We start from the raw sequence: 26,132 nt of genomic DNA, 5'->3' as shown, positions 1-26,132 counted from the left end.
TGAGAATTTATGAGGGAAATGGGAAGAAAAGTTTGAGGTTTTTGGAGAACATTTACCTAATTAAGAATTGTTCTTCTGAGTCTTCATTTTTATCCTCCTCCATTTTCTTCCTCCCAGAAGGAAGTTGATCGTAATCTGAAAAGTTTGATAGATTAACAAGATTGAAATTTAAGTATGGTATATATTGAATTATGATTTGTTCAGGGCTTAAGTCAATTTCAGGTATGAATATCTCAAGTATGAATTTCTTGGGTAGATAATTCTCAAGTATGAATTTCTTTTCTAGCAATCGCAGAGCCTGTTTTTGCTGTGGTCAAAGCTGACTGATAAACTGTGGTTTAAGTCAACTTATACAAAAATATCTTCAACCCTGATGGTCGAAACAAGAAATCTTTTTGGGGTAGTTGGAGCTGAAAGCAGGTTAGGCATCTATTAAACATCACAGAACAGGTTAAACTGTGGTTTGAAGAAGTGATTATTCCCTCACATTTTAACTGAGTTTATTTGCCTAAGTCTTCAAAATGGGACTTATAGTATCAAGTGAGGCTGTTTGGTTCTTCTAAAAACATGTTCTTTTTTACCCCCCTAACAAATTACCAGACTTTATACCAGGGACATGCTCTTTTTTTAAAGCTCTCTAAGAGTGTAACCATTTATCAAAACAGTCTGTCACCAAATGTGTTACTTTTAAAATTGACATTTGTAACATTTGGGAAAGTTAATAATTCAAGTTTCTATCCTCAAGGATTCAGATTGACTATTTTTCTTTCCTTTTTTTGTGTCTGTTAACTTACAGTGATATAATGGTATGCCCTAATAATTTTAAATGCAGAGTTTGGTGTACCTCTTGACCATCTATTTTGTTGAAAACTGATTTTCCCAAGGTACTGGCAGAATATCAACTGATAAGTAATGTAGTCTATATATCTTCAATATGAAATGAAGAACTAAAAAGCCTCCTTAGAGTCTAGTTCTGTAGTTTTTTAATAGCTAAAGATTTTCTTTTTTAACTATTTGTTTATTATCTTTGTTAGATGCTTTCCTGACTTGTTATTTTATGCCCTGTTTTAATAAAAACAAAACTTTCTGAGTAAAATATTGAGAAGTTTCACATCTAGTAACTGAGTTAACTGAACACAGAGCCTTCAATTGGTTAGAGATCTTTAGAGATAATCTACTTGGATATATTACTTCTGCAGATATCCAAAATCTGATAAGTCAGGAAACAAACTTGGTTCAGAATTCTGAAATGCTGACACAAAATGATATTTGGGTGGGCTGGCCAGTCCCCCTTCGCTTTTTTTCTGTCTGTTTCTGCTTTTTTCCTTAGGTCTGCACCTGTTCAGCATTTGGCAGGATGGCAAGAGGAGGAGCAGCAGGGTGAAACTGACACAGTTCTGGTGAGTTTCACTTTGCTGCTCCTCCTGATTCTCAGGGAAAGAATTTTGTTACTTTCTATTGGAAAACGTCCATCTCCAAGTGAATCATTAAGATGAGATGACAATATTATTCCTTTTGGATTGACTCACTATTTGTATGTGTTCTACTTACTCCAGTCTGCTGCGGCTCTTTGTGTTGGAGTTGGGAGTTTTGCTGATCCGGATGACCTACCCGGGCTGGCACACTTTTTGGAACACAGTAAGATCTTTGTAAACTGTCATTCCTGGGTGTGTTTTTTCCTCCAAATCTGTATGAATTGATTTCAAAGATAAGTAACTGGTTTGGTAGAATTATGACATGTTTAATAAGAAAAAAGACTAAGAAAAAAATCATTATGAATATCACCAGGGAAGACTTAATTTTGATCTCTTTGAGTTTACTTGCTTTGAGGATTAGAGTGAAACCACTTAGAATACTAAAATGTAGGCTTTATTATTCAGGTACGGTAAGACCAACACGTAAGGAGAAAAATTGCTAATCTCTAGGAATTCAGGTTGTAGTCTTGGAAGGGTCAGTATCTTACACAGTTGGCAAGGCCCCAAGATGTCAAAGCATCAGAAATACAGAAAAGAAAAAAGCATGATTAATACCAAAGCAAAGCAGAAAAAATTCAATTTAATTATGAATGTACCTAAGTACAACCTATGTAGATGCTGTAGTTATGAGTACCTAAATCTGTATTTGTTTTCCTGAATTACTTATTTTTTATGTTCTGGTTTTCTAAGCTATTGAGGATAAACTTACCACCTTATCAGTTTTTATAGTAGAAATTAATCTGCATATATGTCTATGTTTATTTTAACCTTTTTACAAATAAATTATATGTGTCTTTCATTAAAAATAAAATGTTTCATTTTTGAGTATAAAAGTAATGTGTGAGCTTTATAGAAAATTAGAAAAACAAAACATAATAAAGAAAGTAAGTATTATCCAGAAATAGCCATTGTTCATGTATTGGTATATTTTCTTCCAGGTTTTTTTTTTTTTTTTTTTTTTGCATATGAGAAATTTTATCCTTGTTAGTAAAAACATTGTCTATATTTTTGTGTTCTTTCCACTTAGTGGTGTTCATGGGTAGTTTGAAATATCCAGATGAGAATGGGTTTGATGCTTTCCTGAAGAAACACGGGGGTAGTGATAATGCTTCAACTGATTGTGAACGTACAGTCTTTCAGTTTGATGTCCAGAGAAAATACTTCAAGGAAGCCCTGGATAGGTAACTAACTAAAAATATATTTTTATTTTGATTATCTAATGCCACCTTACAAATAGAAATATTGGGCATTGTTATGTGGTGTTTGTTTTCAAGTAGTACTCTAATTCTGTAGAGTTGTCACAATACTTTATTTGGAGAAAAGGGCAAACTATAAATATACCTTGATTCTTGTTCTGTAATACTTAGTCTTTGCATTAAAGATTAAACTGAAATACTTTAAATACTTTTTGAGTTTTGTAAACAGTGTAGTCTCTGTTGACTCACTGTTGCAGTTATTTTTCCTAATTTAGTAGGAAATACAGAAAAACAGAGACAAAAAAAGAGATAAGATTGCTTCTGGTTTTATAATCTTTAGATCACTATTTTGGAATATAACCATGTATATTTATAGTATATATGGGATCAGCTTGTTCATATCTTTATATTTTTAAATAAGATATATCATTTTTATATATAATTTTATAATTTATAAACATGATTTTCTGTTCAGCCAGTCACAAATTATTGGATAGCTGAATTGTTTCCAGTTTTCTAGTATTGTAATGCTATGATAAATACCCTAATCTTTGTGTACGTTCTTAATTATTTCTTTTAGTTAAGTTCTAAGGAGTGAAATTGCTGAGTATTTTTGCATGCATATTTTTAAAGCTTTTTTTTGTATACTCACTGCAAAATTGCCTTCTAGAAAGTTTATGTTAGTGCATTAGTAGAGCTTTGATATCCCAAGATTACAGACCAAAATCTACACTAGAAAAAAGTGGTATACCAAGTTCTAGATAAATGTAAGATTGAAATCTAAAAAAAGAAATCTTGAGTTTGGTTACTATAATGTAAGCTCTGAAGGCAGAGATTTTGGTCTATTTTTTGTTGATATATCTCCAGTATCAAGAATTTGGCAGTCACTCAGATATTTCTTGAATGAATTAATACAGTTTCTTTATAGAAAAAAATAAAATCAAAACACAAATAACAAAAACATTTCTCAAAACATGACAAAGTTCCAATTTTATTAAAGAAATTGTCTCATCCTTTAAAATACTAATTTGACGTGGGGTAAATTCCTATATGTTGAAACCATATGCCATTATTTTCAATGGAATAAATATTTGTGTTTTTAAACCCCCAAATTAACAAATTTTTTCCATTAATTTTTTGGCATTAAAACAAGGCCAAAATCCCATTAAGACTGACACAATTACTTTGATAGTAGCATTTATAATAGGATACAACATAGTGGTTTTTCTTCATTAATCTAAAATATGGCTGTCTACTTGTATTGAATGAACTACTTTATAGCTCTTGTTTTGTTTGTTTTGTTTTTGTTTTGGTTTTTGTTTTTGTTTTGTTTTTGTTTGTGGAGGTACTGGAGATTATGCCTTGGACCTCATGTATGCTATGCATGCACTCTATCTCTGAGCTACACCCACCCCTTAGAATTTACCTTCTTAACTTTTTTTTTTTAAATCCAGGTACTGGGGATTGAACCCAGGACCTTGTGCATGCTAGGTGTGCACTATATATAACTCTTTTAATCACATACTTAAGGACATGCTCACAGCACATACATTTGATACTCAGTGTTTACCTAATTAAAAAATTAATTCCAAAATAACAAACAAAAGATTAGAGGCCAAAGAAATTAATGAAGGCAATACAAATGATGCCCTAAATTATCTTTCTTGTAAACGTAGAAAACCAGGAATACTCTGAAGATGACTGCATGTTTGTTCTTGCTTCAAAGTTCTTAGATCCTAAGTTTCACGACAGATAGGTCTTTATGTATGAAGAAAGCTTAAGTAATAGACAAGTTGAATTTCTGTGACTTTATATTTGGTTATATCCAAATATAAAGATGGGAAAAACTCACTTCATTGGAAAAAAGAATAGGCAAAGGATTTGTTGAATAAATTCTGACCACCTCAAAGATGATGAAATCCAATTCCCTCCGAGTTCACATTTTTTATCAGTATCTTGAATCATTTAAGTAAAAAGTTGAGGAAATGACTGAATGTTTACTCTAGTAATTAAATGAGAATGGAAGCTGCTTTTGCCTTGGTGACATTTCAGTAAATTTGAACTTTGGTTAATCAGTATTTCAGGGCAAAAGCAAGAATTATTGGAGCCCAGGATGTTCACAAAGTGGGCTATCTAAAAGGAGACCCTTCTCTTAATAAACTGGGACTCCAAAAGGCTTCACCCTCAGCTTGAGGAAATGGATTTGCCATCCTGAGGAATTAGAGGCTACTTTCAAAATGTCAGAGTTTTGTAGTGAACCTTAAGTCTTGATTGTGATTTAACATGGTCCAGAACTGGTACTGTTCTCAGATGCCCAAGAGATGCAAATACAAATCCTCTCAAAAGGAAAGTGTCTTTATCCTGTGCTGTACAGTGCTCCTATGAATAATTTTTCAAGTAGAGCGACCAGTATTCAGTCATACATAAGCAGGCACACAAGAAAACAAAACAACATGAGTGAGAACAGAAAACAGAAAAAGATTTGTAATATTTAGACATTGGAATGGTTAAATAGAATTACAGAAATGATTTATTTTTAAAGAAATAAGAGACAAGTTTGAATACAGTTATAAGTAATAGGAAAGTACAAAATGTGACCTGTGAGATTTGAAATATAAAAATGAGAAAGTGTTTTGAACTGAGACATGATAATTGAAATTGAAACCCAGTGGGCAAGTTTAAGAAATGAGTAGATGTAGCTGAAGATAGAATTAGTGAATTGGAAGACAGACCAAAAGTAATGGCAACTAAAGCATAAACAGAAAAAAAAAAAGATCAGCAATACAGGAGAAAAGAAGAAGAGGCATAGAGGACAGAGTGAAAATATGCAATATATATTTTCTTGGAGTCCTAGAATAAGTGGAGAAAAAAATGGAGTAATAAAATATTTGAATGGTTGATCACTGGAAATTTTCCAGAACATCAAATAAGAGGTTAAAAGAAGTCTAACAAATTCCAAAAGTATATCTTTAAAGAAATCCACATGTAGATAGACATAGTGATACTGCAGAAAACCAAATATAGAAAATCTTTGATAAAAGGGCAGAATTCTTTCAAAGGAATATTAGTTAGTCTGATGGATGACTTTTCAACAGCAGTAGTGAAAGTTAAAAGCTAGTGGCATAGCTGCAATAACCTGAAAGAAAATAACTACCAACCACAAATTTACATCAAGCATAAAATGTCTTTTAAGAATGATTGTAAAATAGACTTTAGACACACAATTTGTGTCACCAAGCAAGTTACCAAAGGGAATTCTAAATAATTTATTTCAGACAGAAGGAAAATATAGGTCAGAGATTCAAAAAACAAAAAACAAAACAAAAAAAAACCAACCAAAAATATATATAGATAAATATAAAACATAGTGTAAGTGTGTTCTTTGTAAATTTAACTGTATAAAGCAAAAATTATAAATCTGTGTTGACAGGCATATAATGTATAAAGACATAATATAATGTATAAAAGATAGGCATATAATGTACAAAGACATATATGGCAATAATAGCATAAAGGAGGAGAGAAAAAATATACAGGAGCAAAGTTTTTGTATATTGAAGTTTTAAGTTGGTATTAATTCAAAATTGATTGTTAAAAGCCAAGATGTTAGTTAAGAAATAGTTAAGAAAACCTGAGACTTTTAATAAATAGCAAAGGCAGATGTCAGTCCTGTCTTATCAATAATTAAGTTAAATATAAGTAGATTAACCATTCCAGTTAAAAGACAGATAGATATTGGCAGATTGGGTAAAGAAACATGATTCAGCTATATGTGCTGTTGGTGAGAGACACTTTAGATTACAGTAGACCAATAGATTGTCAATAGAAGGATAAAAAAAGATATACCATATAAATAGTAGTTAAAAGGGAGCTGGAGTGGCCGAACTAATATCAGACAAAACAGACATTAAGATGAAACTTGTCACTAGAGACCAGGGAATTTTATGATAGAATAAAAGGATCAATTCATCAAGTAGGTATAACAATTATAAACATACATTCATCTGTCAAAAGAGCCCCAAATATATATAAAGCAAAGGCTGACAGAATTGAGGGGAGAAATACACAACTCAATACTATTAGTTGCAAATGTAAATATCCCACTTTGGAGAAAGAATAAAACAAGTTGGTCGATTAGCAGGAATAGAAGGCATGAACAAGAGTATAAACCAGTAGATATCTATAGAACACTTCACCCCAAATTGGCAAGATACACGTTTCTCAAGTGCAGCATGGATTTTTCTCCAGCATAGATATATATTAGGTCATAAGATAATTCCTAAGAAGTTTGAAAGGGGATGAAATTATACAGAGTATGTTCTCTAATTATAATGGAATGAAATCAGAAATCAGTAACAGAGGGAAATTTGGGAAATTCCACAAGTCTGTAGAAATTAAACAACACATCCCTAAATAATCAGTAGATCAAAGAGGAAATGACAAGAGAAATTAAAAAATACTTAGAGACTAATGAAAATGAAAACAACATACAAAAATTTATGGGATGCATCAAAAGCAGTGGTCAGAGTGGAATTTATAGCTGTAAACACTTCCATTAAAAAAGATCTCATGTCAACCTAAACTTCCATCTTAATTAAACAAGGCAAAGATGAACAATCTAAACCCAAATAAGCAGAAGGAAGGACCAATAAAAATTTGAAGAGAAATAATTGAAACATAGAATAGAAAAACAATAGAGAAAAAAAAACAAAAACAAAAGTTGGTTATTTGAAAAGTTGAACAAAATTGACAAACCTTCAGCTATACTGCCAGGAAAAAACAAAGACTCAAAGATTATTAAAATCAGGGATGAAAGAGTGAACATTAGTATGATCTTACCAAAATAAAAAGGACTATAGTAGAATACTGTAAATGATTGTATGCCAACAAATAGATAACTGATATGAAATGGACAATTTTCCAGAAAGACACAAACTATTGAGACTAACTCAAAAGGACAGAAACCAAATAGATCTATGATAAGAGATTGGATTGGTAATCACAAACTTACCAAATGAAAAGTATGGACCCAGATGACCTCACTGGTGAATTCTACCAAACATTTAAAGAATTAATACTAATGCTTCATAAACTCTTCCAAAAAATAGGAGAGACACTTCCTAACACATTGTATGAAGCCAGTATTACTCTGATATCAAAACTAGACAGTGCACAAGAAAAAACTAAAAATCAGTATCCGTTAGGAATATAAATGCAAAAATTCTCAACAAAATACAACAAAACCGAATCCAGCAACCTGTAAAAAGGATTATACACCCCAGCTGAGATTTCTCAAGATTGTAAAATTAATTCACCATACCAACCAACAATGTAATATGCCATATTAATAGAAGAAAGGACAAAAAACAAATTCCAAAAATAATCTTAATATAAACAGAAGCAGCATTTAACAAAATCCAGCACCTTTTCATGGTAAAATACTGTAAACTAGGAATAAAAGGGAACTTCCTCAACTTGATAAAGGGCATCTATGAATAACCCACAACTAACATCATACTTAATGGTAAAATATTGGAAGTGTTTCCCTAAAGATCAGGATCAAGATGTCAGCTCTCTCTACCTATAATCAACATTGTAGTTGAGATTTTAGCTAGGACTATTAGATATGAAAATGAAATAAAAGACATGCATATTGGAAAAGAAGTAAAACTATCTCTTTGCAGATGGCATAATCTTGTGCAGATAATTCTCATTATTTGTGGAGAATTTGCCTATTCACTAAAATTTATTTATAGTTCCAAATTCAATACTCTTGATGTTTTTGCAGTCATTCACGGACATGTAAAAAAATTTGAAAATTGTGAAGAAAATAAGTTGCCCGACACACACATTCTAATCTGAGGTCGATCAAGGCAACACTCTGCCTTTTTGTTTCATCTTCCATGCAGAAGGATGCTGACACTAGGGGACAGTACAATATACTAAAAGAAGCTCCAGCTCTGGAGCCAGTGGAGTTTATGTGGAGTTTGAATCCCAGCTTTGGTATCCATTAGTGAAGTGGCCTTAGGCAGGTTCCTTAACACTTCTGAACCTCGTTCTCTCTTTTGTGAAATAAAGGAAAGAGAATCTACTAGAGTGAGATACCTTTAGGATTAAGATCATAATGTTTGTGTCCCTCTGTGTATTATCCCTAGCAATTGGTTCAGTATTTCCTAATTCAGTAGTTATGACAACTTTAGAGAACATAACTACTACAAATAACAAAAACTCACTGTATGTGGATAATCCTACAGATTTCACAAGTGAACTATTAGAGCTAATATCAAGTTCAACAAGGTTGCAAGATCAAGATCAATGTATAAAAATCAATGGTGTTTTTATACACTAGCAATGAAAAAATCCAAAAATGAAATTAAGAAAAAATTCTTTTTGCAATAACATTAAAAAGAATGAAATACTTAGGAAAAAGTTGAACAAAAAAGGTACATGTATTTTGGGGGGAGGAGTAATTAATAGAGGTACTGGGAGTTGAACCTAGAACCTTGTGCATACTAAGCATGCACTCTGCCACTGAGCTGTACCCTCCCCCCAAATTAATATTGTTAAGATGCCAGTATGTCCCAAATTGGTCTACAGATTCAACTTAATTCTTATCAAAAATTCAGCTGCCTTTTTTGATGAAATTGATAAAACTGATTCTAAAATTCATATAGAAAGGAAGAGACCAAGAATAGCCAAACTTGAGAAAGAACAAAGTTGAAGGACTCACTCGGTTCAAAACTTACTCAATTCTTTGGTAATCAAGGCAACATGGTACTGGCCTGAGCATAAACATATAGATCAGTGGAATAGAATTGAGACTCCAGAAATAAACCATTACATTTATGGTCAGTCGCAAGGATGCCAAGACAATTCAATAGGAGAGAGTAGTTTTTCAGCAAATGATAGTACTGGGACAACTGGATATCCACATGTGAAAGAATGAATTTGGACCCTGTATTCATACCATATACAAATATTAACAAATTGAGTTATATACTTAAGTGTAAGAGCAAAAACTGTAAAACTCTAAGGAAAACATAGGCATAATTAATTCTTTGACATTGGACTTGGCAATAGTTTTTCAGATATGGTAACAAAAGCAGACACAACAAAGGAAAAACCAGATACATTGGACTTCATTAAAATTAAAAACTTTTTTGCTTTAGAGTGCCCTATGAAGGAAGTGAAAAGACTACTCATAGAATGGAAGAAAATACTTAAAAAATCATATATCTGGTGAGGTGCTAGTATCCAGAATATATACAGAACACCTACAGCTCAACAATAAGAAGACAAATAACCCAGTTTTAAGAGGGGCAAAGGACCTGAATAGACATTTCTCCAGAGAAGATATGCAGGTCGCCAATAAGCACATGAAAAGATGTTTAACATCATTAGTCACTAGTGAAGTGAAAATCAAAATTACAATAAGATACTTCAAAAAGAGGAACATTAACAATTGTTGGTGAATGTGTGGATAAATTGGGACTGTCATACATTGCTGGTGGTGCAGCTATGTTAGAAAACAGAGAAGTTCCACAAGAGTTAACATATGACCGAGCAATTCCACTCTTAGTATACATACCCTAGAGAATTGAAAACGTGTCTACACAAAAACTTTTGTGTGAATTCATGCAACATTATTCATAATAGGTCGAAAGTAGAAACAACCTATATGTTAATCCACTGATGAGTGGTTAAATAAAATGTGGCATATCCATACACAGGAATATTTCTTGGCAATAAGAAAGGAATGAAATTCTGGTACATGATGAACATGAATGACTCTTGAAAATATTATGCTAAGTGAAAGGGGCCAAACACAAAAGTCTCCATAATGTGATTCCATTTATATGAAATGTCCAGAATAGGCAAATTCCTAGAGACCAAAGGTAGGTTAGTGTTTGCCAGGGGCTAGGAGGATGGTAGAATGGTGAATGACTGTTAATAGGTACAGTATTTATTTTTGGGTTAATGAAAATTTTCTGAAATTAGACAGTTGGTAATTACAATCCTGTGAATGTAATAAAATCCACTTATGCATTTTAAAAGGAAGATTTTATGGTATGTGAATTATTTCTCAATAGAAACAACAAACAGTTTTAAGAAAGCTATATGTTGGTTCTTTGAAAAAAATGACAAAATAGATAAACCTTTCATGAGACTGGTCAAGAGAATATGAGAAAAAGAGAAAGAATATGACATAATTTGACAGATATTGAAAATACAATGTTTTGATCAACCTATGTCTGTAAATGAAAAAACTAGGTGAAGTATATGAATTCTTAGTAATATAATTTATAAAACCCACATAAGAAAAATAAGTTAAAAGTTTGCATAATCTCATAAACATTAAAGAAATGAATCAGTAATGAAAAATCTTCTCAAAAATAAACTTCTTTTGTTTAGAATTCTACAAATAACTGAAGGAAGAAATAATTCCTCCCTCACTAATGAAGGTAACATAACCTTGATATGAGAAAGTATAATATAAGGAAAAATACAAACTAGACTCACGAACAGCCATATATAATAAGGCTGATATGGCAGTACTGAGTTGGGTTCATCCTAGAAATACGAGGTAGGGTTAACAGAAAATCAGTGCTGTTCATCACACTGTCAGATTGAAGAAGAAAACCACACCTCAGGAAAAAAATTACATGATGAAATTCAGTATCTATTCATAAAGATGCTCTTAGCCAATAGAGTACATGGCAGCTTTCTCAATATGATATTTGATATTTTAAACCAAACCTTATATTTAATGGTGAAACCTTGAAAGACTTCACGTTATGATCAGGAACAAGACAGATGTAGGTTATGATCGCTTCTTTTCATCATTCTATTAGTAAGGCAAGAAGGAAAAATAAGCAAAATACACAACTGTCATAGCATATATGATTGTGAATGTACAAAATGTAAAATCTACAAATAAAAATGACTGAAATTAGTAACATAGCTTGATATATAAAAATTAAAAATGCTAATAATCAGTAACAGTTTGAAATAAAAAAAGTTTATAAAAGCTACATAAATAAGCAAGCACTCAAGAATCATTCCAGACCTCTTTATGGAGAATATGTTAAAACCTTATTGTGAGATATTTTTAAAAGTCCTAAATAAATTGAGAGAAATACTATCCATGAATTTTTTTTTAGTGGCATTAGTTCTCCCATTTAATGTATGGTGATACATCAGTGATATATCACAACCATAATCAGAAAATTTATCTAGTCTTAACTAGACAAGCTAATTCTAAGATTTATAAGGAAATGCAGAGGGCTAGGTATAGCCAAGATATTTTTGAGTTGGAAAAATAATAAGGTAGCAGGACCTGACCTCCTAGATACTAAGATTTGTTTTGTCATTGGGACGTTGTGGTGTTAGTAGTAGGGCTAGGAAAACAGACGATGAAACAGAATGTTTCCTGGAAATAGACCAAAACTTATGTGGATTTTTAATAGGGACACTATGGAACAGTGGTAGAAGGTCTTCTTAAATGATACCAAGACAGTTGAGCTTCTATAAAGAAAAGCAAAAGCAAAATTGACTCCCTACCTCACAACATACACAAAAAATCAATTCTAGGTGGATTATAAGCCAAAAAGTGAAAAGTACAACTAAAAAGTATTAGAGATAAATGTGGCTTTAGCCTTGTAAGTATTATCAAACAAGACACAAGAACAAAACATAAAGGGAAAATGATAGTACTTTATGTCATCAAAAGTTACCATAAAAAGTGTGAAAAAAGCATGTATAAAGTGGAAGAATATATTTGCAACACATACAACTAACAAAGGACTTATATTTAGAATAGCCTATATATGTAATTATATGTGACAATTTATATGTGATAATGTATGACATATAAATGGATAATTATATGTATTATTAGAATCAATAAGAAAAAATACAACCTAATAGGAAACAAAGCCTTAAACAGGCATTTTACAAAATAATAAACTAAAATTATTAATAAATATATAAAATGATGTTCAGCCTCATTAGGAATCAGGAAAATGCAAGTGTAAATTGATATAATCACCTTGGAAAAATTTGATGTAGAACATACGATGCATATGCTGTTACCTAAGAGTTCCTTTCTTAGACATGTGTCTAGATAAACTTGTGTGTATGTGCCCCAGTACATATTTATAAGAATGTTTACGGTAGCATTGTTTGTAATGGTTCAAACCTGAAATCAGCCCACATGTACCATCATGAGTGAATATTAAAAACATAGTGTTGAGTTAAATGAGACATCAAGAATATATATACTGTATTTCCATTTATATGAAGTTCGAAACAAAACTGTATTCTCTAGAACATGCATTCTCAGTGGGATTCATATTGTTCCTTTTGGTACTAAAAAATTGATTCTTAAAGGTGAAAAAAATGTTTGATACTATAATGGTTTGTGGCTGTCCAAAGCTTAACACTACCTGCAACATCTTCACTTAGTATTTAATTTCTTTTTGAATTTTCTCATATATCACATGAGCACCATTTATACTGACATTGAGTTCATGGAAGATATACAAAGTGTATACAAGGTCAGTGCTACAAAATTGTGGTGGAGAGATGATTGGATTTTCAAATGATTGTTTGATCTCACTTTCATCACTAGAGGTGGTGTGCATGTGTCAGTTGGTTGCCATTCGCTGTCTTGTGGATATTGTTTATGTTTAATCCTCTCTGTGCTTTTGTGTTTGGTTTTTAGAATTATATTTAATTCAACAAAAGTTATTCAGCCCATCATTAGTTATACCAAGTACTGAAAAGAAAAATATATTAATGAGTATCTAGTAGCTAATTAAGTTAAAATTTCTTCTCAGATCAAGCAAAAGTTCAAAGTTTGTTAAATATGGTAAGAAATTAATTTTTTCAATGTTTTATTTTGCTGGAAAAATGAATTTTAATTTTTTTAAAACTTGATTGCATTGCTACAATCATATAAATGGATAGTTTGTATTTGTAATTTGCATCACAATTTATATAATAAATTACATTAAATAGCAAATACAGTTATGTGAACTACTAATAGCCTTTAAAATCTTACTTAAAAAGTTAAAAAGAGTATGCTTTATACATGTTTTATTTATAAAAATGCAGCTACACATACAGTATATAAACAGACTGTATATCTCTAAAAATTTCGTATGGGAGTGATTAGAAGAAAATTTCTGAATAGGCTCCTTAGGGTTGATAATAAAAAAATGTCAAGAAACACTGGTCTAGAAATATATATATGTGGTAAAACTACAAAGAGAAGCAGAGAAGTGATTACCATAACACTCATGATACTAACTGAGGATAGGGTGGGTGCCAGGTGCTTCTAGAGTCCTGACAGTGGTCTGTTTCTTGAGCTGAGTGATGGCCACTCAGGTGTTTACCTTATAGTCTGCATGTTTATGTTTTATGTACTCTTCTGTATGGATGTTTTATAGACTTTAAAGAAATGAGGAATATTGTTTAGGTTTTACATACACATGATATGAACTAAATCTCCAACTTAGTAGATGTTGACTGATGAAAAGCTTTTACTGAACTTTTTTTTTTTTTCAGGTGGGCCCAGTTCTTCATCCATCCACTAATGATCAGAGATGCAATTGACCGAGAAGTTGAAGCTGTTGATAGTGGTAAGTGCTTTATTGTGTCTTACCACTTTTTCCTTCATTGTTCCATTATTTAGCACATTTATTATTTATCACTCTTTATATCATAAAGGGCTAAATTGAAATAGATGTATCATCTATATTCCTGAAGCCATTAAATGTCTAATTCAGTATAAATTTGAAATAAATCATAAGGATGGTAGATTTTCAGTTTTTCGGCCTTTGTTTTTTGAGGGTTTTACCATAGTGACTGATCTTTTGCAGGGCAAGAGCCTTATTCTTAAAGTTAATGCTGGGTATTAAAACTTTAAAAGTACATATACTCTTTTGCATGAAGAGACATTTTCTCTGAGGCTTTATTTTAGTATGCCATCCTAATACCTAAATAGCTTATCCTTTGTTACCTCTGTGTGTTGGTGCTTTGTGGCTTAAATTTCTGTGGTTCCAAGTACAATTGTGATATATTTATGGATGAAGAAACTAAACCCCTGAGAAGGAAATGCATTTAATTTTACTTTTTGACAGTTTTTCTTATCTTTGTGATTTGAAGAATGAAAATCATAAGGAAAGCTATGTGTCTTTATAGAGTGAGGGCTCATTATAGAGCTGTGCTGTAAATATTCTTTAATTACTGAGTACCAATAAATAGCACCACTGCAGATTAACTGTGCTTTCCTTAGTTTAGCATTAGAAACATGTCATACTAGACTTTGGTGGACTTCCAGTTTATATAGGTTAGGCTTGGCTTGCAACAACTGAAGAGGTGAGTTCTCTGTACTAATTCCTCCTTTTGTAGCATTTTCCCCTTGGCTTGATTGAGTGTCTAGTCCTAATACTCATTTATAGCATTCACTACACTGAATTAACTGCAGACAGCTGGAAAGAACCTTCTGTTTTAAGTCAGCCAACTTGTGTTTTACTTACAGAAATGTCACTAACTTTGGCCCTCAATAAGAGGGTGGGATGGAGTTAGATTACTCCTGCCTCTAGTAGCTCCTTATAATCATGGAGTTACTTTCTTCATTTTTGTTACTTGCCTACCCACAGTGTCTGTTTTACCACAGGCCCAGATAAATGTTTGTTGTTTTCATGAAAAACCAAAATAACTAGAGAAAACTCTAAAAGCCTTCCATACTTTTTGGGACTCAAGAACTATATGTACTCTGTGTCTTAAATTCTTTCAAATAGGTTTTTCTTTATACACTTTCTAGGGTGGGTTGAAATTGGCATTTAAAATATTAAATATCTAATTTGATTTTACAAGTTTAATTCAGAATGTTTTATTATATTTTGAAATATGCAGAAATATATATATACCAAATACATATGTGATATGTGATATGTGTATGCATATACATACACATATGGTAGTTTTGATTTAAGATGAACTTAAATGAAATGAACTTAAGCTAAAGGCTCAGGTTTTTATTTATTTTTGGGGGGTATAATTAGGTTTATCTATCTATATCTATCTATCTGTCTAATAGAGGTTCTGTGGGTTGAGCTGAGGACCTTGTGCATGCTAAGCACGTACCCTACCACTGAGCTATACCCTCCCACCTGTTTGTTTTTCATGATAGGAGACCCAGATTTCAATTTGTGATCTGATACAGATAGCTAGCTAGGTATGTATCATTAGTTACTTAACCTTCTTAGTATGGAGGATTTACTTGAGATTAGGGTGATGGAAGAGGTCTTAAGTTTTAACTGGTGTAATAAACTAGTATTCATTAACCAGTTTTGAAAGCTCAATAATCACATGTTATTTTCTTCTGTTCAGATGTGATTGTCTTTATCATTGTCATCTTATTTGCAAGTTTTTTGTTGCCTCTATGCTTGGATGGCCCATTCAACGTAAGAGGAGTTGAAAGGGAAGTTCAAGAAACTGTCCTGGTAGATTCATTTTCCCTTTTCCTTTATTCCTCTCTACCTGCTTATGGAAGAGATTCTTTCTTTTCTAGGCTTTTACTTTTTTAACTCATTCTACTTTCATTACTTTATCACTATACCCTGCATTGATAATCTGTTTTTGGTTTTATCTTTCAAAGGAATGGTTATTCACATATGTTTATAGGCATTTATTTGCACAGTATGTACAGATAGGTCTGTTCAATGTTTTACAGTTTCCTTGAGTATGTTTAGTAACAATAGCTCATGTAAATGTCCACAGAGTAGGTTTTAAAATGAGATTAACTTATTGCTAAGTAAAGATTGTAGAGGAAAAAATTATTCTTAATGATTAGCTCTTTATTTAATGATTGTTCATACTCTTACATAAATATGTGTAATTGCCTACGTAATGTATCTTAGTGATTGAGACTGAGTATATGGCCAAAGCCTTTTTAATTGTAAGCAAGTGGTTGAGTGTGTTCTCTAAGTGCTCAGTATTTATATTCTATTTTTATCAGTTGTAGGGGGTTCTAAATCACTTTTTGTAGATACATTTATATGTCTATTAGTTTCCTGCTGCTGCTGTAACAAATTACCAGAAACTCTGTGGTTTAAAATAACAAAAACTTTTCTTAAACTTTTGGAGGTTAGAAATCTAACGTATTTCCTCAGGACTGTAGTTTTTCTTTTGGAGGCTTCAATGGAGAATCCAGTTTCCTTGTCTTTTCCACCTTCTGCATGCCACCTACATTCCCAGGTTATGGCTTTCTTTTTTTTGCTATCTTAAGAGCTATCAGTGTAGAAACTTCTTTCCTATCTGACCTCTACTTCTGTCTCTACATCTTATGACTTTGATCCTATTGCCTCCCTCTTATAAGGACCCTGGGATTACATTGGGACCACCCAGATAGTCCAGGATAATCTCCCCTTCGCTAGATCCTTAATTTAATCACACCCGTGAAGTTCCTTTTACACCACAGGCTAACATTTACAGGTTTTGGAAATTAGGATATGGCCATCTTTGGGGGCCATTATTCAGCTTATCCCATTTATTAATGAAATTGTTTCTTCTGTTCATAGCCATATCTTCATATTTTTTACAGAGATTTAAAAAATTTACTCTGTTGAAGCTACGTATGTATATTTATTACATATCTTTTCCCACTGTGGAAATCACAAATGTATATATTTTTTACTGTCTCATCATTGATTTAGATTTCATGGCTTATACCTGAAGTATTTGATTGAATATACTTACTTCTGCTTCTTTACATCTCTACTCTCACCACTTTAGTTTCCACTCTCTTTACCAAGTACAATAGTGATGGTCCCTAATCAGTTTTCCTGCCTCTGTTTTTGCTTTCACATTTACAGCCAGAATGAACTTACTGAAGTCCAAATCTGATAATGTCACTCTCCTTATTAAACATTTGCAATGCCTTACTATTTCTCCTGTGATAAATATAATAGCTAATGTTATTGAGCATTTATTGTATGCATTATTATGATGATTATTACCCCTATTGTCTTATTTGAGGATTAGAGGTGCTCTTTTAAAAACTGTTTTTTTCCGTATCTCTTCAGCCTGATATCTTGCCTCTGCTTTGATTATGAACTTTCTTCCTCCAGCAGCTAGTTCAGTAGTACCTACCACATAATAGATGTTCTCTCTCTCTCTCTCTTTTTTTTTATTGAAGTATAGGCAGTTTACAATGTTGTGTCAATCAGTAAATGTTTATTGAAATGACTGTGTCTTATTTAACCCTTATAAGAATCCTGTGAGCTAGGTGCTAGTAACTCCATTTTATAGATGCAAAAATAGAGTCAGGGAAGTTAGATAACTTTCTCAAGGTTGTACTGCTTAGTAAATGGCCGAACTTGGATTCTAGCCAAGATATTTCTAACTTCAAAGTGATTGTTCTTAACCATTAGTACATCATTACCAACATAGTTGGCTTTGGAAGAAATTTAAACAATATGTATGACAAAGTTCCCAGGTAATAAGGAATTTGAGTTAACATTTTATTAGCACTTTCATCAGTAAAATCTTAGACATGACATCCTAGAGTTGAAACCTTCTGATCATTAGCTACTGGTTTCATTTGAAAATAAGAGAAAACCTCTAGAACAGTGAATTGACTACTCAAAGTTATAGAATATGTTAAGTCATAGAACCTGTCCTAGGGGATGATGTAGCTCAGTGTTTGAGCATGTGCTTAGCTTGCATGAGGTCCTGGGTTCAATCCCCAGTACCTCCATTAAAATAAATGACCTGATTACCCCTACTCCCCCCAAAACAACAAAAAAACCCATAGAACCTGTCCTAGATCATTGAGTTCCCCACTTCAGTCTTACTACGCATGACTTGCAAAATTAATTTTTGTTACTTCTTTACTTTCAGTTCTTTAAGCTTGAATTTCCAGATAATAAAGTAAGATACTGAATTTCATTTTATTAAAAATGTTTCCTTAAAACTGACAGAATTTCAGCTTGCAAGACCCTCTGATGCAAACAGAAAGGAAATGTTGTTTGGAAGCCTTGCTAGACCTGGACATCCTATGGGGAAATTTTTTTGGGGTAAGATATTAAACACTTCATCTTATTTCATATTTTCTAGTTAAAGAAGATTAAGAGTATGAAAAGTTTATAAAGAATGGGAGGTTATAAAGGTAGGATAACTAGATACCTTTTCTCTTTTAGGGTAACTAGGTAGCTTTTCAAATAGACAGTAGTTAAGCATGCCTAACATTGAATATATCAAGAATAGCATCTAACATTTTGTGAATGTTTTCTGGGTGCCAGATCATCTGCTAAACACTACATGAACTATCCCATTCAATCATAACAATGTTATAAGCTGGGTACCATTATAATCTCCATTTAAAGATAAGGAAACAGGATCAGGGAAGTTAATTTGCTTAAATCTGATAGTCGTGGGTGTAGAATTTGAACCTCTGTTAGTATCTGATTATAAAGTGTGTGCTTTACCCCAGCCTGACATTTCCATTTATCAACAGAGATTCAGCAGTGATTTCTCTAATAGTTTTTGAGCTGTGACCTAATTTTGTTTATCTGGTAAGCTGTTTAAATAGTATCTGTTTTTCATAATGGCTTTTTCTTGGTGTTAGAATTCAGTTTTAAACCTTAAATTATTCCTCTTGACCATAGAGTAGAATCTGGAATGAGCTGATATAAGTGGTACTTCATTCAAAGGATATTTTGCTTCCCTGTATATTTTGTACAGTTATATACACTTTATATGGCATCCTTGCTTTATGTGGTTTATTTTTAAGAATTATGCAGAATGTTGTTAAGACAATTCAGAGGTAGAACCTGACTTGAATAGTAAACTATTAAGAAAGCAACCTTAAGGCAATTAAATTGTTAAGGTATTGCCAACTAGAGATTAATTCCTTATGTGTTAAAATATTCTTTGAAATTGTTTCTTGTGAATTTTTGTCCTGTATTATTATTATTACACACTGTTTCAATATTCTTGAGTCACTTGGGTTATTTCATTAGTTGTATGTAGTAGCAGAGGACGCATTGTTGGTAGAGACTTTTAACCAAGTAAACTTAGTTATTTCTAAATCTTCTTCATCTTTTTATAGGAAATGCTGAGACTCTCAAACATGAGCCAAAAAGGAGTAATATTGATACACATGCTAGATTGAGAGAATTCTGGATGCATTACTATTCTGCTCATTACATGACTTTAGTGGTTCAGTCCAAAGGTAATATTGTCTACTGTGGCCTTTAGAATTACTTGGAAGTAGTGCTTTGTTAGGATTTGTCTGCTTTATTACTGTTGCAGTGCACTGTTAATTGCTTGATGAAGTGAAGGAAATCAGAATTTGGAGAGGGCACAGAGAAAGTGGCAAAGCTCAGGGAAGCACAAAGTCATCTGATTCTCAGGCAAATGTGTTTTCTCTTATAGATGTAGGTCTTATCTCTAGGCTAGTCTCTGAATATATTAATATGTACTAATAGATTGTGAATTGGTCTTTTAAGCCACGTTCAGCTGCTGCCTCTGTTGTCTCTGGTTTTGCACTTAATCTGTATTAATCATAAACTCTTACAGGGCGCAGTGTTGGTCTTTTCATCCTTACATAGGATCCAGTAATTGAAATCTAAGAAATATCTTAAATGTAAACTACTAATCAGTACCTCTACTTTTTTCCTTCTTTTATCATTACTGAAGATAATGTTGTGTTAACTTTTTCTCATTAAAGAAATCACAATAGCTTTCTTTCGTTTTCTTTATATTTTAATCTCCTTAGGCTATTTTACAGTCATTTGCTAAACTACTTCTTTTGACACAACCTTATAGTTTACACATTTGTTTTTGTAAAACTAACCCTCTCACCCTAATATGATTCCCCTTTTCATAAATTTTTGCTCTCTCATTGTCAAAATTAAGATCAGAGCTGACTTGTCACTTAAATACAAAACATTTTTGCATTTAGGATCAAAATTAGTCCTCTAAAGTTGACTTGAATGTAAGGTTACGGATATGCTACGGCATTCAAACTACAAATGTGCTTCTAGATTCCTTTTACAACATCTATTAAAATAGGCAATTCCATATTCATTATGTAATATTAATTTGCAGTTTTAATTATCATTTCTAAATCTGACATGAACATGCATTTTTCTTCAACTAGATATTGATTCTTTTGCATTCTCTTCCTCTGTGATGACAAATATAAGAGCATACAAGTAGTATAGAATAAATTTAGAACTTTATTAGTCTAATTTGCATCTTATATTTTATATACAAGGGCATTTGTTTTGAGAATTAGTGAAACTCATGGTGGAACTTTTAATTACTATACAGTGATGGTAATGGGTCACTAGAAAAAAGTTAAAAGGTTTCCTCTCATTTAGATCTCCTGTTTTACTAGAAATTTCAAAAGAATTTCTTATGGAATGTAAGAAAAGAATCAAAAGAAGATAAAAATTATATAAACCTAAGAAGATGTATTAAAACCTCAGCAAGTATAAATTAATGTAAAATAAATGGAGTATAGTAGTACTGATGAACTGCCAAGAAGAGTCAGTGTAGTGTAGATTAGTTAAGAGAAATCTTCCTAGAGGAAGTAAGTTTTGGAATAGGTTAGAAAGATAATTGGTGTATTATCTCTCAGTCCTTCACACTAGCCTAGTAATAAAAACTTTTTTTTCACTTGCGTGCTTTTTCTAACTTCATCAGGGAGAAAGAATAAAGGAGTCTAAGAAAATTGTGTCTCAGGGTTTTCTTAACTATTGTTACCTCCTTGTTACTGATTACTGGTTAAGGAGTGGCAAGTGATGCCCAAATTAAGATATTCCTTTGTTTTATAGCTAGAGATCTGTGAGAAATCTAACTGCATTTCTACCTTTAATAACAATATTGCCTTTTCCTCTCTTCTCCCTGCCATCTCCACCAAGAAACACTGGATACTTTGGAAAAGTGGGTGACTGAAATCTTCTCTCAGATACCAAACAAGTAAGACATTTATTTTCATAAATCATACACCTATAGAGTTAGAGGCCATATCTTCTTATATGAGTCCCAAGGGTTTTGCTTTCAGTTTGTTTTTCAAACAAGTGATTAAGTTAAGACCTAAACTGGTTTAGCAAGATCACACAATTTTTGATTGGGAAAACTAGGATGAGAACCCAAGTTTCCATAGTTTCTATAGTCCAAAACTTACAAACTTGTAAATTTATAGTAGGCAGTAACTCTGAAGAATTTATACCTCCCTTTATGTTTATTCAGAGCTTTTTTCTGTTACTATGTAGAGTGTTTGAAACTATGATATAAAAGCAAGTATTGTATTCAGAGGCAGAATATACAGACACACAGACACAACACACAGACACACACAATGCCTTAGAACAAATTGTATCCTGAAAATTTGTTTTTTTAAGTCAGTTGCTTAGAACTTGGAGTGCTTTTCCTCTATGAAAGATACAATCTTGTAGATGATGTTTAAATGGTGATTAACTTTCCATATTGCCTGATTCAACTATATGAAAAACCTATTTCGTATAGTTGAGTCAAATTGCCTTTTACTAGAAATTGGATATAGGATTCCAGTTCAGAAAGCTACTATTTTTTTTCCACCTCAAATTCATCAGAGTAATACAGATATTTAAAAGATACTTTATTACATTTTTGTTACAAATAAAAAAAATTTAATTCTCAAGCAATTAAGTCTTCCCACACCTAGCAGTTTGCATTTTGGTAAACTAAATGAAATCAGATTATTTTTCTTGCATCAGGTGAGTAAGCTAGACTTTTTCCAGTTCTTCATTCCAAGACAGTTTGTTTTAAATTTATGAAAGAAAAATTACCTTTAAAAATGTTAGAATAATTTATAATACCAGCTGATTGGTTTTTATTATCTTGGCTTTATGTAAATTTCCATTGATAATTAACAATATGGAAAGATAATGATAGCCATGCCAAAGTTGTGGGGTTGTTTTATCTGTTTGTGTTTGTTTTGGTAAGAAATGAGTATGAACTATGAAAATGTCAAATGACAGATTGAAATGTGTTTCACTGTGAAACTTTACTAATAAAATCAGTGGTATGTTGAATAGAGGGATTCATTAGGTCTTGTCAATTCCTTATAAAAATTTTAAATTTTTAAAAATTCTCTTAAATATTATTCACTAAGAACTTTGGTTCCTTAATCAGACAGGTTAAAAAGTCTTCTAAGTATTTAGTACTCTTTCATATTGACCATGTTTTAGAAGAAATATTAGTTACAATATATTCAACCAGATGGGAAGCATCTAGAAGGAGAATCCAAGTTTTTTAGTACCACAGTGCCTAATATAGTACTTTAGTAATCACTATGTGTTTGTTGGATTAAGTTTTCTTTCTAAAATGGCTTTGTGTTAAGATGAGAACTGAAGTTGAGTGGGGCTGATAGAGGCAGTAAATTTTGGGAGGGGAGGTCCTTTCAATTTATTCTTTTCTGTCTCCTGTGAGTTTTAAAAGTATTTAAGTTACTGGGGCTGAGATTAAGAAGAGTTTGTGTAGTTCAGGATTTTGTGGCTTTGTTGCCATCTATTCACTTATGCCTAGAATGCTTTTCAGCCAGGAGTATGTAGAAAAATAGATTATAAATACCTATCAGTTAGGGCATCCCTAAAGATAATGCTAATAAAGGCTTTTGCCAATTAAATTTTAATGTATTTGTTTTATTTTCAGTGGGTTACCCAAACCAAACTTTGGCCATTTAACGGATCCATTTGACACACCAGCATTTAACAAACTTTATAGAGGTTCGTGAACCAAAGGTTTAAAACTGTTTGAAATAACTTTAGCACATTCTCTAAAACTTAATTGAGGCTGCCAATTTTCTTTGAAAATGAGAATACAACAGAAAGTACAGCTGGGTTGGAAAGAGAGTAGATTAGACAGTGGAAATCCAACTAGCGACAGATAGCAGGCCACTAACTAGTAGCAGATTGATTGGTCTACTACCCTGATGCTGCTTGAGTCTGTTTCCTGCTTTCTGCCTGTTTTTCCTCTTGTTATCTTTTATTCTTGTTTTTTTGTTTCTTTCCTATTTCATTTTATCTGTATTCTGCTCTTTTTCCCTTTAAAAGAATGGGAAGACACTTTGGAAATAATTTCCTTTTATCTTCATTATATAGACAATTTTTGTTGAATAAAGATGAATTTAGTGTAAAAAAATAGAAGGGGAAGTCACCCTTAAATCTTAGTATCCAGAGAAGTGGTTTGGCAAATTTCCTTTTGAGTTTGTATAGGTATAGTTTCTTAATGTAGTTGAGATGATAAAGTACATACACTTCTATCTCTTGATTTTTCATTTAATATTAGATTTGTAATAACTGCTCAATGAACCATCATATTATTGTGCTATAATTTGCTTAACAACTTGCCCATGGTGGATATTGCAGAAACATTCCTAATTCACCATTTCTCTTTCTTTGTTCTTTTTTATTATGGCAGATTTTTTCTTTCTCCTAATTGCCTAGGTATTCCCTTCTCCTTCTCTTTCACTCCATTGCCAGTCTCTTTCCTCTTCCATTCCTCTGATCAATGACTTTTGTCACACTCTTTATCTGATGCTTGCTGTATTATGTCTAAGCTGACTCTTCCCAGAAACAGCTTATTTTCTGTTGAATTCTTTCTGGCTTTAGATTTTCTCATTGTAGACTAATAGAATAATAGCACTGGGAAGAATCTTAGAGCTACTTCAGCCTACCCCACTGACCATACCATAAGAAAACAGATTCAGAAAGATTTAAATACAAGTGATTTTCTCAAGGTTGTATAAACACATTATAGCAAGAGAGTAGTAGGGCTGGATTTCAACCATAGGTCTTCTGACTCCTAGCTCTGTACCCTTTCTTACAAGAAGGGATCCATCTGTTGGGGCATTCATGTTTTCATAATTCTTTTATCCATGCTTTCTCTACCTGTGAAACCAAATTGAAAGGAAATTTACAAAAATTGCATTATTCAAATTGGAAAATTGGCAACTTGAAATAATTGCATTGTATTTAACTTCCCCCTGCTTATTGGAGGATGAAATATATTGAGTTAAAAAAAATCATGTAACATAATATATATAAGTTACGGAGAAGCACTTATATCTGCTCTTTTGAAAAATATTTTTGTTTAGTTGTTCCAATCAGAAAAATTCATGCTCTGACCATCACATGGGCACTTCCCCCTCAACAGCAACATTACAGGTAAGAATCAAGTGCAAATTTACTCAATTAGATTCCAAGTGAGAATCATATTTTTAAAGCATACTAAATGGTTTAAATTTAGGGGTTCTGGATTTATAAACACAAGTAATATGGTAAACTGGGACTTGCTACTCCTGAATTGGTTAAGCCTTTGGTATATATTTTAATGTCTTCTTGAGTATAAAAGTTAGTTTTCTTACAATTAGTTGCCTTTCCTGAGTCTTTGAAATTAAGTATTTTTAGTGTGAATGCTAACTTTTGTAATTATTTTCTTTAGTACTTTGAGTACAGAAATATATTAGCTTATGATTTATTTGTCAGTGGTAACCATTTAGTTTGATTTTGTTAAAAGTATAGGACTACATTGTAAATCTCAAGGACTTACTTACTCCAATGAGTTGGGAATGAGTTAGGGCAGATTTTTAGAAATTAGGAAAAATTTCAACTTATTTATATAATTATCCTGTAAGAGCAATATGCATGGGTTAAGAAGTTCTTTAAGGATCAGTCAATGGCTACTAATGCTTTTCTAACTAGAAACAAATGCTAATGAATTTATAAAAATTTAGCTTAATTTTTCAAAACCATTACCAACAAAATAAACCCATGAGGACACATACACACAAGCAGAAGGAAAGAAAAGTATTGTATTGCTTAAGCTCTGTAAAAAATGCTTTTTTCAAGTATACGTTAGAATATTCAATCAAGTCCCATAAAGTTAACAAGAATAGTGTGCCTCCAGTGAGAAAACAGAGAACGTATCGTCTACTTGCAAGGGTAATAGAGGAAAAAGTAATGTACATTGATTATATAGTTTCATGTTAGAGTGTCCTCAAAAGTGTTAAAATGATTATATGCATATTTAAAAGTTTATTCCGTTTGTTTTCAATTTTGATTATAAGAATATTATGCTTGTAAAATATTAAAATATTGAGGGCAGAAATTAAGTAAAAAGTAAAGCCCTGTTTCTCCTCTGTCTTCAAAGATATGCGATTAGTAGTTTCTTATATATCCCTCAGATGTTAAAACAATGACTATAAAACACATATCTTTTTATGGAAATGGAATTATACTATATATACTATTCTTCCACCTTTTTTGCATTTTTTATTTTCTTAATTAACAAAGCATTGTTTATCCTCTGACTGATTACTAAGGTAATCTACCACAAAAGTAGAAAAAAGTCATCCATGATTCTATTTTCCAAAGACTATTAACATTTCTGTATGTTTTGA

General features: G+C 32.1%; 1 protein-coding gene and 1 long non-coding RNA gene across 4 annotated transcripts in view; one reads left to right on the top strand and one right to left on the bottom strand.

Annotated features, from left to right (window-relative positions):
• The window catches only part of NRDC (nardilysin convertase), a 71,524-nt gene that overhangs the window by 20,515 nt on the left and 24,877 nt on the right, over positions 1–26,132 (top strand). The window contains exons 3-12 of one of the 2 annotated variants that reach the window (XM_006180248.3): positions 287–420; positions 1,331–1,400; positions 1,557–1,638; positions 2,503–2,656; positions 14,240–14,313; positions 18,661–18,756; positions 19,791–19,913; positions 21,610–21,667; positions 23,384–23,457; positions 24,828–24,897. In XM_006180248.3, the coding sequence (XP_006180310.1) occupies positions 287–420; positions 1,331–1,400; positions 1,557–1,638; positions 2,503–2,656; positions 14,240–14,313; positions 18,661–18,756; positions 19,791–19,913; positions 21,610–21,667; positions 23,384–23,457; positions 24,828–24,897 (935 nt within the window). The remainder of the gene's footprint in view (positions 1–286; positions 421–1,330; positions 1,401–1,556; positions 1,639–2,502; positions 2,657–14,239; positions 14,314–18,660; positions 18,757–19,790; positions 19,914–21,609; positions 21,668–23,383; positions 23,458–24,827; positions 24,898–26,132) is intronic. The other variant, XM_006180249.3, reaches the window with a different exon arrangement.
• Positions 1–26,132, bottom strand: part of LOC116667999 — a 40,533-nt gene that overhangs the window by 2,634 nt on the left and 11,767 nt on the right. Inside the window, exons 2-4 of one of the 2 annotated variants that reach the window (XR_004325017.1) lie at positions 11,429–11,516; positions 1,552–1,687; positions 57–135 (exon numbers count right to left, since the gene is read on the bottom strand). This is a non-coding gene — a long non-coding RNA (uncharacterized LOC116667999). The remainder of the gene's footprint in view (positions 1–56; positions 136–1,551; positions 1,688–11,428; positions 11,517–26,132) is intronic. The other variant, XR_004325018.1, reaches the window with a different exon arrangement.

The sequence above is a fragment of the Camelus ferus genome, chromosome 13 (genome assembly GCF_009834535.1).
Source record: "Camelus ferus isolate YT-003-E chromosome 13, BCGSAC_Cfer_1.0, whole genome shotgun sequence".
Taxonomy (NCBI): Eukaryota; Metazoa; Chordata; class Mammalia; order Artiodactyla; family Camelidae; genus Camelus; species Camelus ferus.
Note: the sequence above shows the minus strand (reverse complement) of the source record. Positions and strands in the feature narration are given on the sequence as shown.